The 15,479-nt window shown below is 49.7% G+C and overlaps 1 protein-coding gene across 1 annotated transcript in view; it reads right to left on the bottom strand.

The window, feature by feature from the left end:
* Positions 1-15,479, bottom strand: part of VPS37B (VPS37B subunit of ESCRT-I) — a 31,461-nt gene that overhangs the window by 2,436 nt on the left and 13,546 nt on the right. The window contains exons 2-3 of the mRNA XM_061384686.1: positions 2,133-2,304; positions 479-561 (exon numbers count right to left, since the gene is read on the bottom strand). Of these exons, the coding sequence (XP_061240670.1) occupies positions 479-561; positions 2,133-2,304 (255 nt within the window). The remainder of the gene's footprint in view (positions 1-478; positions 562-2,132; positions 2,305-15,479) is intronic.

Raw genomic sequence — 15,479 nt, 5'->3', positions numbered from 1 at the left:
CGAGAGCAGCCTTCAGGCGACGGGGCCCAAGACCTGCGTTTCCTTCCCTCCGCTGGCTGCGACCTGACACGCTCGCCCCAAGCAGGCCGGCGGGACAGGAACCTGCTCGTGCCCACGAGGGCCACCCTGCCCAGTGGGTCATCAGACCACAGGGCCCAGTTTGGCACCGTGCTGCCCGCCCCAGTGTGCCACAGCGGCTCAACTTTTGACCCCGATTCGTTTCCTTATCACTGAGCAGGCTCGAGCTTCAGGTACTCGGCGGGCCGTGCCCACAGGCTCCGCCCAGCCAGCTGACTCGGACAGATGGTTAACTCAGCCGCCAGCACCCACAGGCCAGGTGCTGAGTCTCAGTGCAGCACGCGCCCCTCACGGGAAGACCTGGCCGCCCCGCTGCTCCCCTGGACCCCTGCCCGGTGCGCTCCTCAGCCCACAGGCCTGCCTGCCCCAACCTGGGGTGTCCCCCGGGGCTGCCAGTTACCTCGGTATCTTCCTCAATCTTGGCCCCTTCCGCCTGCAGGAGCGCTAAGAGGGTCTCCAAGGAAGCGCTGCTGGACTGTTTATCTGGAAGAAGCAGGAGGCACGATGGGGTCAGGGGGCACCAGCACCCCATCAGAGATCACCTCGGCCCCCAGCCCCTTGGAGCGACACGCCCCACCCCATGCCCTCAAAGAAAGAGTGCACTTTAGCTGGAGAGGAGACAGGGGAGGAGCACCTAGTGAGCGGACTCTCCAAGAAGCAGAAGGGAACGCGGGAACATGCAGGAGAGGAAGGAGGGCACGCAACCAGCGGGGTCGGTGGAGGGGGGGGGGGCTCTGTGCCCGAGCTAGGGCAGCCATGTCACCACCCACCCCACGATAAGCCTGCAACCACCCTGTTACTTCCTTAGGATTTCTGAAGGATGATTTACATAAACACCTAAAGTAGACACATCTCCAGTGTATGTGTATAAACCGCCCCCCAACCCAGACTGAGACAGAACGTCTGCAGAGGCTCCAGCCCTGCTCCCAGAGGTCCTGCCGTCCACTCCCCAGGAACGCTGCCTGGTTCTGGGCTTCACCCAAGTGGACTCACACAGGGTGCTCTGTGCTGGCCTCTCTCGCTCAACATGTCTCTGAGACCATCCATGTGGCGGCACGAATGGGTAGCTCGTGCCTTTCGACGCCGTGTGGCATGAAAAGCTGCGTATCACGACTTACCCGTCAGTCCAGAGATGGGTGTTTAGACTGCATCCAAATTTAGCTCTTACAAATAAAGCTACAACGAGCCCTCTTGCGTATATCTCTTGGTAGATGTGAACATCCGCTTTTGTGGGGGAGACGCCCACCAGTGAGACAGGAATCAGAGCGCGCGGCTCCACTGCACTCCAGGTGCTGACAAACAGCATCTCCAGTTCTCACTCCTCCCAGCAACGCAAGAGCCCCGCGTGCCCGCCAGCACCACCGTTACCAGTCTTTTCGCCTCTGCTCAGTCTGGTCAGGCGTGTTACAGCACACGTTTTTTACAGTTACAGAGATACAGGGACCACGGTATTGGACTGTACTGAAACGTGACTGCAGAGAGTGATTTTTAGCCTTCTCTTTCTATCCGGCCACGCTGCACGATACATGGGGTCTTAGTTCCCTGCTCAGGACCTGAACCTGGGGCCGTGGCAGCGGAAGCACCACGTCCTAACGCTGCCCCACCAGCGAAGGCCCTTTTTAACCTTCTGTGAATCTCAGAGTTCCCTGGAAAGCTACTTAGGCCTCAATGCTAGTCAACTCCTGCGTCACTTCATAATGGCTGCAAATTAAAGTGTGACATTAAAATAAAGTATCCCAGTGATCAATCTCTTTCAGCATTAACTGTGAGGGCCCAACCTCACAGGATAAAACATAAGTTGCATTATCATAATTCAGAATATTGCTTTTCCTATGCTGTTTGGAAAAGGTGCAATCTTGTTGAAAAGGCAATCAAGTCTCTTTCTCTAAACTGGTGACACAATCCTATATACAGATGGTTTTTGGCAGCAGTGATCACTGTCTTAATCTGAAATTGTTCCCTAAATAACATTTCTTTCCTGGTTAGTGAAACAGCTTGAAAATGTACCCTTGCATCAGCTCCTTATTCTTGAAAGATCACCCTAAAAGAGTTACCTAGCTTGGTCTTCTTTATCTGATAGGCTTCAAAGAGCACCTGGAGTTCCTGGTATTTCTGGGTCAAACGAGCCTTCCGAGAGTCCAGCTGGGGCTGGTAGAGGAGGTTTCCTTCTGCCAGGCTCCGGTTGCTGGCCAGCGTCATCTCCTTGTTGAGCTGAACGTTCTGTGTCTGAAAGGACCATGCAGGGTGATGAGAAGCAGCGTTGTTAACCCCCGAGCGCCATCCCCGGGGCCATGGCACCAAGAGTGTATGTTTGGCTGGGTGGCTGCCCCCACCCCACCTCCAGCCCCAATCTTGAACACTGCTGTCTGTTCTTAAAGAGCAAGGCCATTTCCTCTCCCTCTGGCCCACAGGCTGGGCTTTGTCCTGGGACCTGCGAGGCTTTCGTGCCCAGAGCTTTGCTGTGACCAGAATTCCTTACTGCTGCCACTGTGCTCTTAGAAGTGACTGGCTCTAAACATTCAGAGCTAGGCTTTTCTTAAACAAGCTGCTGCTGCTCTAGAGAAGTGGAAGAATCACTTCTTATCAGAGGAGGATTGGCATGGTGTCAATTCAGGCTTAGTCACCAGGATCTGAGACCAGACCTGAAAGCCCGAGACCCCGGGAAGGAGCCCGCTCAGGGACCGTGTTCTACTCCGTCCCCACGCCCACCGCGTCTGAGCAGAGGCCGGGCTCCTGGTCACTGGTGCACCACTGCTGCTGGCCCAGAGACGGGGGCAGGGGATTTATCTGCCCAGGGGTTCTGGGCATCCAGGGGGAGACGGACTGTCTGGGGGTGGAGAAGCCCAGCTGGACCTCAGTGAGAGGGGTAGTGGGAAGTCTGAGAAAAGGTGAGGAAGTCCTAAGGAAACATAACCCAAAAGTGCACCTGAATAAAAAGGCAAAAATGCAGCGTCATGCGTCTAGTCCAGTTCCCTTTCCCCTCGCTCGCTGGGCGGTCCTCCACGGCCCGCAGCCCCCTCGCTCCTGAATGTGAAGACTACTCCTTTGCCCCGACCTCGCTCAGAAGTGCTCCTTCAGCCCCACACCAGCCATCCCGTGGTCCACCCCGTAGTAATACTGTCTACACCCCACCCTACCCCACCCCACCCAGGCTATTTTCGCTGCTACTTCCTTCCTCCTGCTCCTCTGACTGTAGATTCCTCGCTGCCTTGCCTCGGCTCTGACCCTCCCCCTCCAGCCATACCGTTTGGTGCTTGTGTACAGTTCTTAACGCGGACGTGTGTGCACACACGCGCACACACACACGTGTGAGAACAAAGAAAGATCTTGGGAGGCCCTGACCACTGAGGGGTGGGGGGGGATGATCCTCTCCTTCAGTTCAGTCGCTCAGTTGTGCCCGACTCTCTGCAACCCCATGGACTGCAGCACGCCAGGCTTCCCTGTCCATCACCAACTCCCAGAGTTTACTCAAACTCAAGTCAATCAAGTTGGTGATGACATCCAACCATCTCATTCTCTGTCGTCCCTTTCTCCTCCTGTCTTCAATCTTTCCCAGCATTTTCCCCAGATTCTCTCCTTTGCAGACACCTAATCTGCATCTCTCCACCTAGATCACTTCATGGCAAATAGATGGAGAAAAAATGGAAACAGGGAGACTTTATTTTCTTGGGATCCAAAATCACTGCAGATAGTCTGCAGCCATGAAATTAAAACATGCTTGCTCCTTGGAAGAAAAGCTATGACAAACCTAGATAGCATATTAAAAAGCAGAGACATTACTTTACCAACAAAGGTCCCTACAGTCAAAGCTATGGTTTTTCCATGTATGGATGTGACAGTTGGACCATAAAGAAAGCTAAGCTGCCGAAGAATTGATGCTTTTGAACTGTGGTGTTGGAGAAGACTCTTGAGGGTCCCTCAGACTGCAAGGAGATCCAACCAGTCCATCCTAAAGGAAATCAATCCTGAATATTCATTGGAAGGACTGATGCTGAAACTCCAATACTTTGGCCATCTGATGAGAAGAAGTGACTCATTGGAAAAGACCCTGATCCTGGGAAAGATTGAAGGTGGGAAGAGAAGGGGACAACAGAGGATGAGATGGTTGGATGGCATCACCAACTTGATGGACAAGAGTTTGAGCAAAAGCTCCGGGAGTTGCTGATGGACAGGGAAGCCTGGCATGCTGCAGTCCATGGGGTTGCAAAGAGTTGGACACAACTGAGTGACTGATCCACCTGGATGACAGGGCAGGGCCCTCAAGATTAGGCTCAATTTAAAGCAGAATTTAATTTAAAGTAGAAAATTAAGCCTATAGCTTAATACAGTTCAACACTATAAATCTGTGCAGTAGAAACACTCTCCTCTCTTGCTGCTGTTTTTAGCCAGCAAGGAAAATGGGGGCTGGCAAGACAACCGGGGGAAACAGAGACTCCAGTCTTGAAGGGCACAAACAAAACTTTGCCCACACCAAGACCCAGAGGAAAGGAGCAGTGACCCCTACAGGAGACTGAGCCAAAACTGCCTGCTAGAGCTGGAGCCCCTGGAGGCGGCTTGGCAGGGGCTCCATGGGGACGGGGGCACTGGAGGGTCCCCCTCGGTGTAAACCCTCTTGGAATTCACCATCAACCCCACCATAAAGCCTGGAGACCCCAGGGCTGGGTGGCTTCAGGCCAAACAACTAGCAGGGAGGGAATGCAGCCACACCCATCAGCAGAAAACTGGATTAAAGCTTTACTGAGCAAGGCCCTGCCCACCAAAGCAAGACCCAGTTTTTCCCATCACCAGTCCCTCCCATCAAGAAGCTTACACAAGCCTCTTAGCCTTATTCATCAAAGGGCAGACAGAAGAATCGAGAAAAAGCACAGTCTCAGAGTGCCTAAAACAAGCCCTGTTATAGAAGGTTAATCATGATGAAAAAGCAGAAAGTGATGTCTGAGATGAAGGGACAAGATAAAATCTCAGAAAAACAACTAAATGAGGTGGAAATAGGCAACCTTCCAGAAAAAGAATTCAGAATAATGATAGTGAAGATGATCCAGGATCTCAGGAAAAGAATGGAGGCAAATATTGAGAAGATGCAAGAAGTGTTTACCAAAGACCTGCAAGAACTAAAGAACAAACAGAGCTGAATACTACACTAGAAGGAATCAACGGCGTAATAACTGAGGCAGAAGAATGGATAAATGACCTGGAGGACAGAATCATGGAGATCACTGTCACAGCCGAGAATACAGAAAAAAGGATGATAAGAAATGAAGACAGCCTAAGAAACCTCTGGGACATTAAACGCACCAACATTCACATTATAGGGGTCCCGGAAGGAGGAGAGAAAGAGAAAGGAGCTGAGAAAATACTTGAAGAGATAATAGCTGAAAACTTCCTGAACATGGGAAAGGGCTTCCTCAACCAAGTCCAGGAGGTACAGAGAGTCCCAGGAAGGATAAACCCAAGAAGGAACACACTGAGACATATGGTAATCAAACTGACAAAAATTAAAAGACAGAGATAAAATATTAAAAGCAACAAGGGGAAAATGACAAATAACAAGGGAACTCCCATCAGGCTATCAGCTGACTTCTCAATAGAAACTGCACCCAGAAGGGAATGGCATGACATATCTAAAGTAATGAAAGGGGAAAACCTACAACCAAGAATACTCTACCCAGCAAGACTTGCATTCAGATTTGATGGAGAAATCAAAAGCTTTCCAGACAAGCAAAAGTTAGAGAATTCAGCACCACCAAACCAGCTTTACAACAAATGCTAAAGGAACTTCTCTAGGCAAGAAACACAAGAGAAGGCAAAGACCTACAGAAAATAAACCTAAAACAATTAAGAAAATAGTAATAGGATCATACATATTGATAATTATCTTAAATGTAAATGGATTAAATACACCAACCAAAAGACACAGACTGCTGGGTGGATGAAAACATGCATGTATGCACTTCCACTTTCCACATCGCTGCCTGACCCCACAAATTGTATATAATTATTTTATATTGTTAATCATGTTCCCATTATGGCTTGCAATTGTAATTATCTTTTATTGTTTGTTTGGCTATTGATTGTGAAAACTGATGAACACCTTTTACTATTGTGATTATATAACTATTACTCACTTAATACCATTGTATCATGACTGGTCAATAGAAAAATAACAGAACTCTATATATCACCAAAACTAGGATCCAACAGAAAGCCTGTAATCACTTTTTAAAATCCAGATGCATATCAGAATCATCTTGAAATTTTCTGGAAAATTAAAATACTCAGGTATTGCTTTTTTTTTTCCTCCAGAGCTCCAGATATGTTTCTAATGAGCAGTCATGTTTAAAAACAACCAGAATACATGATGATCTTTTATCTAGTTTGTTTCACTTTTTCTATTTCATATTCAGTACTCCCATATCATTTAGTTTATGTTTTCCAATTTCTCCATCTCTTTTTTTTTTTGATGTTCTTTCTTAAGCCTTTATCAAGAGCAGTAGAAAAGCTTTTGTATACATATCAGTTCAGTTCAGTTCTGTCGCTCAGTCGTGTCCGACTCTTTGCGACCCCATGAATTGCAGCACGCCAGGCCTCCCTGTCCATCGCCAACTCCCGGAGTTCACTCAGACTCACGTACAACAAGTCAGTGATGCCATCCAACCATCACATCCTCTGTTGTCCCCTTCTCCTCCTGTCCCCAATCCCTCCCAGCATCAAGAGTCTTTTCCAATGAGTCAACTCTTCGCATGAGGTGGCCAAAGTACTGGAGTTTCAGCTTTAGCATCATTCCTTCCAAAGAACATCCAGGACTGATCTCCTTTTAGAATGGACTGGTTGGATCTCCTTGCAGTCCAAGGGACTCTCAAGAGTCTTCTCCAACACCACAGTTCAAAAGCATCAATTCTTCGGCGCTCAGCCTTCTTCACAGTCCAACTCTCACATCCATACATGACCACTGGAAAAACCATAGCCTTGACTAGATGGACCTTTGTTGGCAAAGTAATGTCTCTGCTTTTCAATATGCTATCTAGGTTGGTCATAACTTTCCTTCCAAGGAGTAAGTGTCTTTTAATTTCATGGCTGCAGTCACCATCTGCAGTGATTTTGGAGGTCAGAAAAATAAAGTCTGACACTTTCCCCATCTATTTCCCACGAAGTGATGGGACCAGATGCCATGATCTTCGTTTTCTGAATGTTGAGCTTTAAGCCAACTTTTTCACTCTCCACTTTCACCTTCATCAAGAGGCTTTTTTAGTTCCTCTTTACTTTCTGCCATAAGGGTGGTGTCATCTGCATATCTGATGTATACATATAAATATGTATAATACATATATTTTAGAAAACTTACGAATTTTTGCCTAACTAAAAAAATTATGGCATTTTGATTCCACTTGTTTGACTTAGTATGAATAGACTGCTAGATTTTTGATTAAAACACAGATATGCAACAAGCAACAAAGGTTCACTGTGCAACACAGGGAACTACAGTCGCTATCTTGTAATAACCTCTGATGGAAAATAATTTCAGAAATATCGTATGTGTATTTATGTAACTGAATCACCTTGCTGTGCACCTGAAACACTGTAAGCCAACTGTACTTCAATAAAATACATTTTTTTAAAAACAAAACAAAAATAAACCACTGTACACCCTGGAAAACAGCTCAGAAACTCCTTTTAAACAAAATAGGCAACTACCATACCATCCAGAAGTTGTGTGCTTTGGCATTTATTCCAGAAAGGTGAAAGTTTATGTTCACAAAAAAACCCTACACATCAGTGACCAGAATGGCCTGCTACATAATCAAAACCTTGACGCCACCCAGGTGTCCTTCAGCAGGCAAAGGGCTTCATCACAGCCGCCACCCACAGCAGGAGCGGGGCGCAGCCCTGGGAGAGGACAAGCTGCCGAGACACGTGGACGCCCGGGTGAAGACCCGCGCCACTCGGCCGAGCAGGGGGAAATACAACTCACAGGGGCGCAGACTCCGTGATTCGGTGCATACAACACTTCCTGAAATGACAGAACTACAGAAACGGAGACTGATTCACGGCTAGGGGGAGGGACGCAGCTGTCAGAGGCAGCAGGAAGCTCCTCATGGCCATGGTTCCCTGCTCTGTTATCAGTGTCAAAAGCCCGGTTTGCTGTCACTGGGGGAACCTGGGTGAAAGGGCGCACAGGATCTCTGTGTTATCTCTTACAACTGCACGTGAATCTACAATCACCTCTCAATTTAAAGTGTGGAAGGGAAGTGAAAGTGAAGTGGCTCAGTCGTGTCCGATTCTTTGCGACCCCATGGACTATAGCCTACCAGGCTCCTCCGTCCATTGGATTTTCCAGGCAAGAGTACTAGAGTGGGGTGCCATTCCCTTCTCCAGGAGATCTTCCCGACCCAGGGATTGAACCGGGGTCTCCAGCATTGTAGGCAGATGCTTTACCATCTGAGCCACCACGGAAGTCCAAATTTAAAGTTTCAGTTCAATTCAGTCGCTCAGTTGTGTCTGACTCTTTGCGACCCCAAGAACTGCAGCATGCCAGGCCTCCCTGCCCATCACCAACTCCCAGAGTTCACTCAGACTCATGTCCATCAAGTCAGTGATGCCATCCAGCCATCTCATCCTCTGTCATCCCCTTCTCCTCCTGTCCCCAATCCCTCCCAGCATCAGGGTCTTTTCCAATGACTCAACTCTTCGCATGAGGTGGCCAAAGTACTGGAGTTTCAGCTTTAGCATCATTCCTTCCAAAGAAATCCCAGGGCTGATCTCCTTCAGAATGGACTGCTTGGATCTCCTTGCAGTCCAAGGGACTCTCAAGAGGCTTCTCCAACACCACAGTTCAAAAGCATCAATTCTTCGGCACTCAACTTTCTTCACAGTTCAACTCTCACATCCATACATGACCACTGGAAAAACCATAGCCTTGACTAGATGGACCTTTGTTGGCAAAGTAATGTCTCTGCTTTTGAATATGCTATCTAGGTTGGTCATAACTTTCCTCCCAAGGAGTAAGTGTCTTTTAATTTCATGGCTGCAGTCACCATCTGCAGTAATTTTGGAGCCCCGAAAAATAAAGTCTGACATTGTTTCCACTGTTTCCCCATCTATAGGGGCTTCCCTAGTGGTCCAGGGTAAGAATCCACCGGCCAGTGCAGGGGACATGGGTTCAATCCCTGGTCTGGGAAGATCCCACATGCTGCAAAGCAACCAAGCCTGTGTGCCACAACTACTGAGCCCAAGCTCCAGAGCCCATGTGCCGCGATGACTGAGCATGCCTACCCTGGAGCCTGGGCTCGGCAGCTAGAGAAACCACAGCAACGAGAGAGTAGCCCCTGCTCACCGCAACTAGAGAAAGCCCAAGTGCAGCAATGAAGACCCAGCATGGCAAAACATCATACATCTTTTTTTTAAAACAAAAAATACAAATAAACTGTTGGTGAGATCTTCTGCTCCTACTGGTCTCATCTGATGGACAAGAAAGGAGCAAAGGGGTTCAAGGTCACAGTCCAGACCCACCTCCCCGGGCAAACTGTCATTCTGACTCAATCAGCTCTGTGTGTAATAAACTCTGAGAGGAACAGGCATGTTTCTGTCCTCAGATCACTGAAAATGGAACAGAACTCGTCGTGCCCTGAGCTCTGAGCCCTGGGGTGACTGGCCCTCACTCACCCTGTCCCGCCAGTTCCGAGAGCCAACCAAGCTCTGCCCACGAGCCCCAGCTTAGCGCCTTGTCCACAGAGGCCCCCCCAACTGTCCTCTCTGCCACCCCCTGTCCCAGTGCCTTGTTTCTTCCCTATCTCTAGTGAAAGTCAGCGAGCACTATGTCCGTGTCCCCACTCGCTGTCAACCCCTCTAGAGCATTGACAGGTCCTGTCGTCCGTGGTGGGCCAAGCACCCAGCGCACAGTGCCACTCAGCAAGGATCTGCTGAATGAAGCAGGGAGACGCTCTCACCCCCTAAAAGGCCAGTCACGTGAGGCCAGGTCTGGCAAACGAGGTGGGTAAAAAAACCACAGAGTTTAAAAAAAAAAAAAAAAGAGCTGTGCTTGATGCCCCAAATCCTTTATGCAACAGATGGGCTCCCTTAAAAGAGCTCTTTAGACTTTGTGGGTCCCAAGACCCTCTGCAGATGGTCTCACTCAGCCTGGATCTAAGGGTGATCAGATCAGGAATTTTCCCGTCTTCAGAGCACTGTCAAGCGCCACCACCTCCAAGGGCTACCCTACAGCGGGGCTGTCTGTGTCAACCGAGTCCCCAGATGGGGAGTGTGCATGCTCATTCATATCTGACTCTTTGCGACCCCATGGACTGAAGTCGGCCAGGTTCCTCTGTCCATAGGATTCTCCAGCAAGAATACTGGAGTGAGTTGCCGTTTCCTTCTCCAGGGCATCTTCCCAACCCAGGAATCGAACCCACGTCTCCTGGATCTCCTGCACTGGCAGGCAGATTCTTTACCACTAAACCACCTAGGAGGGAAGGGGGGTGTTCACAAATCCCCCATACCCAGACCAGTTCTGGAGTGTCTTCAAAGCCCCTGGGTGATCCCAATATCCAGCAAAGCATCCGGCCTCACAGCTTTGCCCTAAAGTATGTCTATGAATAAAGCGTATTTTCCTGGGACCCAAGTCAGGTCAGACTCATGGCTACAAGTCACACACAGGATGCACGGAGGCAAACTAAAACTTCAACCCGCAGGGACGACTGTTAAGCTGGCTGTTTTCTCTCCATCCCCAAGTGTTCAGATGTTTTTACATGAACATCAGGAAAATCTCCAGTGGCCTCCAAGGCACACCTGCAGTGCTCTCTGGGGTGGGGGTGGGCAGTACTGTGGAGACTGGTGGCGAGGACAGTGGCTGAGGTGGGGAGAAGCCCCTTTCTTCAGCCTCTGACAAAGCTCTTCCAATACAACCGTGGGTAGGGAAAGACCTTCCTCCCTGATGTTCCTCTTCATCATCCCAGTTGAGGAAAGCTGGGAGGAAGCGGCCAGCCTTGTTCTATCATTTGCAAAGCAAAGGTGGGGACAGGACTCGGGGGACCGGACAAGCCACACTCGGCAAGGCTGAAGCAGCAGCACCCTGGGTGATGGGACAATCCAACTCGCAACCTCCTGTCCTACAGACCCGAGGACACCGGGAGAGGCCCACCGCGCAGAGCCACAGACCCTGAAATTGAAAACAGGCTCTCCAACCTCTTGATGGTTTCTCATGATCCTTTTTCTTAACCATAGAGAAATCTTTTCAGGAAATAATCTCTCTGTGGTAACGAAACATTTTTATATGTCTGCTTAGTTTCACTTCAGTTTCCTTTTCCTTTTCTGTTCAAAATCAAAGAAAACTCAGATGTGTGATGGCAGCATTTACAGTTAAGTTCGATTTATACAGTGACTTCTGCCCATCGGTTCATCTGTGAGCAGGGCTGTCGGAAAGGATGGTCAGCCGCAGCCTACAGTGACCTCTCAAGGGTGTGACTTTTTTTTTTTTAACTTTCCTCTTTCTACTTGTAAACAATGTGTGAATCACTGCAATAAGTATGTATAAATTTACAGTAAGTTATGCTTTAATTAAAAAAAAAAAGCTGTTGATATTAATAGAACCAGAGGGGCAGAGGCTCTAGAGAGAGAAGCTGCCTTTGTTTAAAGCAAATAAAACAACGAAGGTCTTTCCCACGCGCTTGTCCAGGCCGAGTGGTGCTCCCCTCTCGTGGGGGCTCACACATCACCACAGGACATTCTCACAGAATCCACCCGCCACCTCAGATGCTCAGGTCATTATTTATCTGAAGGAGTATGGTAAAAAATGAAGTTGGTTAAGAAAGAAAACAGATCTAAACTCCCCTCTGGGCGACAAGAGTGGTATTACAGACGAGAGGCGTTGGGGGCAGCCCGGGAACCGGCCTGTGCCCCGCTGTCCTGCGCTGGGTCAGGGCTCAGGGGTGCAGTGAGGCCACATCTTCTAAACCAGATGCTTCTCCAGTGGGAAGTTCGGATTCCAGCTGGCTGGTCGGCCCCTTCAACTACACCTGCTCCTTCCTGAACACTCGGTGGGTACACCTGCTGATGTTTCCAAGCTAAACCTTTTTATGGAAAAATACTCACAGAGTGGTCCTTCCTCCCACTTTATATAATCCTTATCGTAACAAAGTCAATGACATTATTGAATTATGTTAGCAAATTTCAACGAAATGGATGGAAATCCTTAGTCGTATTAGAAGTCCTTTAAATGCTCAAAAGCCAGGAAGGACTCAGAATCTGTGCTGGGAACTAAGATAACAACACAGGTTTGGGATAAACCTGGTGGTCCAGTGGTTAAGAATTCGCCTTCCAACGCAGGGGACGGGGGTTCAGTCCCTGGTCAGGGAACCAAGACCCCACACGCTCTGGGGCAACTAAGCCTGTGAGCCGCAGCTACTGAGCCCGTGTCACAGCTAGAAGCCCACGCGCCACAACGAAGCTCTCTCGTGGGGCCAGTAAGGCCTGACCAGGCAAAGTAAATAAGTAAATATTTAAAACACACACCTGCCTTCTTACTTACCGCCACGCTCAGAAGGCCTAGTATTTATGCAATCAATGATCCCATTTTATTTAACGAGCAAACGTCTTGCCTGGCAGATAAAACGCTCCCTGCCAACAATTTTGCTCACGCTGCTCCCAGCCTGGCGCCCCCTTCTCCTCAGACCCCTGCTCTGGCCATGGCTTTCAGCCTCTTTTTGGCCTCAAAAAGCCACACTCTCACTCTCGGATCGCCAGGCATGAGGCATAACCTACACGCCACTCAATCCATCCACTTAAAAGTGTGAGACCCCACGGTGAACTGCACCAGCCCCGGGGGGTCTACACCCACTACCTCCTTGTAAAGAACCCCTTTATTAAACACCCCTGGAGTCCCCTAAGCCGAGTGCCCCCTGTCCTGCCAGAGGCCCAGCTGGTACACCTGAACTGGCTTTCCCTGTAACATGCAGTGACATCTGGGCTCCTTCCTGTGGCCTCACTGAGCGCACCTCTGGTTTTACTCTGCGTTGCAGTTCGCTGTGCTTATTTATCTGTTTATTCATTCACCTGAAAAAGCATTTTATGAGGCACTGTTCCACGCTGGCTCTGGGCAGGGTAGGCGATGGACATGGGTGAACAAGCAGGCAGAGACCCTGCCCTCACAGAGCGCCAACTGACTGAAGACAAATGAAACCAAGTCACGCTAACACTACCACTGAGTCACAACTCCCGGGAGTGACGGGCTTGTGTGGGCTGAACGGTGGTCCCCAAGAAGAAATGTCACATTCTAATGCCTGGAGCCTGGGGATGTGACCTGATTCAGGGAAAAGGTGTTTGCAGATGTAATTAAGTAAAGGATCTGAAGATAAAGAGATCACCTTGGATTATGTGGGAGGTCCGAAATCCAATGACAAATGTCCTTGTAGGAAACACATACAGGAGAAGATGTAGAGGGGAGAAGGCCAAGAGAAGACAGAGACGGGGATGAGTGATGCGGCCACAAGCCAAGGAGCCAGCAACACCAGGAGCGGGAAGAGGCTAAGCGTGGATTCTCCCCTAGAGACTCTGCAGGGAGCGTGGACACCCCTGATTTTGGACTTCCAGCCTCCAGAATTGTGAGAGTGTAAGTTTTCTTGTTTTAAGCCACCGAGTTTGTGTGATGTGTTATGGCGTCCACAGGAAATGACTCCAGGGCTGGAAACTTCCATTTCCCCTCGAGATCCACTCTCCGTCCTGCTCTGGGTCCCAGGGGGCTGCCTGGCTGAACCACAGCCACCACGTGCCTTCTGGTTGCAGCTGGAGTCAGCGATGGGAACTGAGGGTGCGAGGAGCCTGAGAGGAGGAGGGGTTCTCTGGGCCCCCTCCCTCTGGGGTGGCTGTAGGTGACCTCAGCCACCACCCTCATCCAAAGCAGCCCTCTCGCTCCTTCCCTCGTTCTCCACAGGCTGCTCCATCCCTCAGGCCTGGAGGTGGGACGGCACACCTGTGGCCAGTCTCTCACCGGCCCTGGGGGGTCTACATCCCCGCCCCCCAAGCTGAGTGCCCCATCTTGCCAAAGGCCCGACACACAGAAGTGGAATGGCTTTTCCCGAGATGTACACCATCTCGGGAAAAGCACATGCTCAGCCTTCTGATGAGAACATCAGGCCCCTGAAGAGAACTGTGTCGTGTTCACGCCCCCTTGCCCAGAACGTGGCACGGCACCCAGCTCACCACCACCTAGCGCTAAATGCTTGTCCTGCTCGATCTGGAGGACTCCTGACTGCTGTGGCCTTGGGCCACTGCCCGTCAGCTGTTAAAACCTTGCCAAACTGTTCTGAAAATTAGCTTCTTTGAATGTTTATAATACATTTTTAAACAGTTAATGTCACAGATAAATGCTCATTATTACAAACAACCAGGCGAAACTATGTGTGCCAGGAGTGTAACAGTTTGGGAGGGAGACGCAAAGGGAGGACGCTGAGATGACGACGGTGAAGAAAAACCCCTGCCACGGCGCAGACGTCAGACACGCAACACGCATCTGCAGACTCATCAGACACCGGCCAGCTTCACACAACCCCTTCTCTTCAGCTCAAAGTCAGCCCTCCTGGAAACCCTATTAAAATGTGGGAGTAACGTTATGATTGTGATGGCCTGCTACTGCTGCTAAGTCGCTTCAGTCGTGTCCGACTCTGTGCGACCCCATAGACGGCAGCCCACCAGGCTCCCCCGTCCCTGGGGCTCTCCAGGCAAGAACACTGGAGTGGGTTGCCATTGAAGCCACTTATTTCACATATCTTTTTTTTTTTTAGTCACTCACAAACTCCAGTACCTAGACTATGAATCATGAGAGCCACCAAAACATGTTTCAACACAGTGGTTGGCTCATTTCATTCATTCATTCAAAAAATACTTAAGAAGCACCATTACGTGCCAAGCTTGGGAGAGACGACAACCAGAATACAGTCTGTCCTCTTGAGCATCAGTCTCCGCATCAAGACCCCCTTGGAGACAGGCCATGGGAGCTGAACACCACCCAACTCCAGAGGGCACCATTCACTCTGCATTGCAGCCCCGGCTGCATTTGCTCTCCAAATAAAAGGCCCCGGGAGGAAAAGTGGGGGGTGGGGGGGAGTCAAACAGATGTGAATTTAAAGATTTAAGATGAGTTATCGGTGGTGACAGGAAAGCTTCACTCGCCAGCACCTGTTCAATGTGCAACCAACATTCACTGAGCACCCACTGCACGCTTGGCGCTGTGCCACCTTCTCGTCACGTATTATCTCCATTTAACCCTCTTGGTGAGGGTGAGACAAATCTGTTCCCATTTTACTTGGGAAAAAGGAAATTCAGTCTTAGGAAGGTTGAAGAGACCACCTCAGACAAAAGTTCCGGGAAGGAGCTCCGGACCTGCAACCTTCAGCGTGAGGATGTTCAGCCCC

Source organism: Bos javanicus, chromosome 17 (assembly GCF_032452875.1).
Source record: "Bos javanicus breed banteng chromosome 17, ARS-OSU_banteng_1.0, whole genome shotgun sequence".
NCBI lineage: Eukaryota > Metazoa > Chordata > Mammalia > Artiodactyla > Bovidae > Bos > Bos javanicus.
The sequence above is the reverse complement of the archived record's forward strand: the minus strand, read 5'-3'. Positions and strand labels throughout refer to the sequence as shown.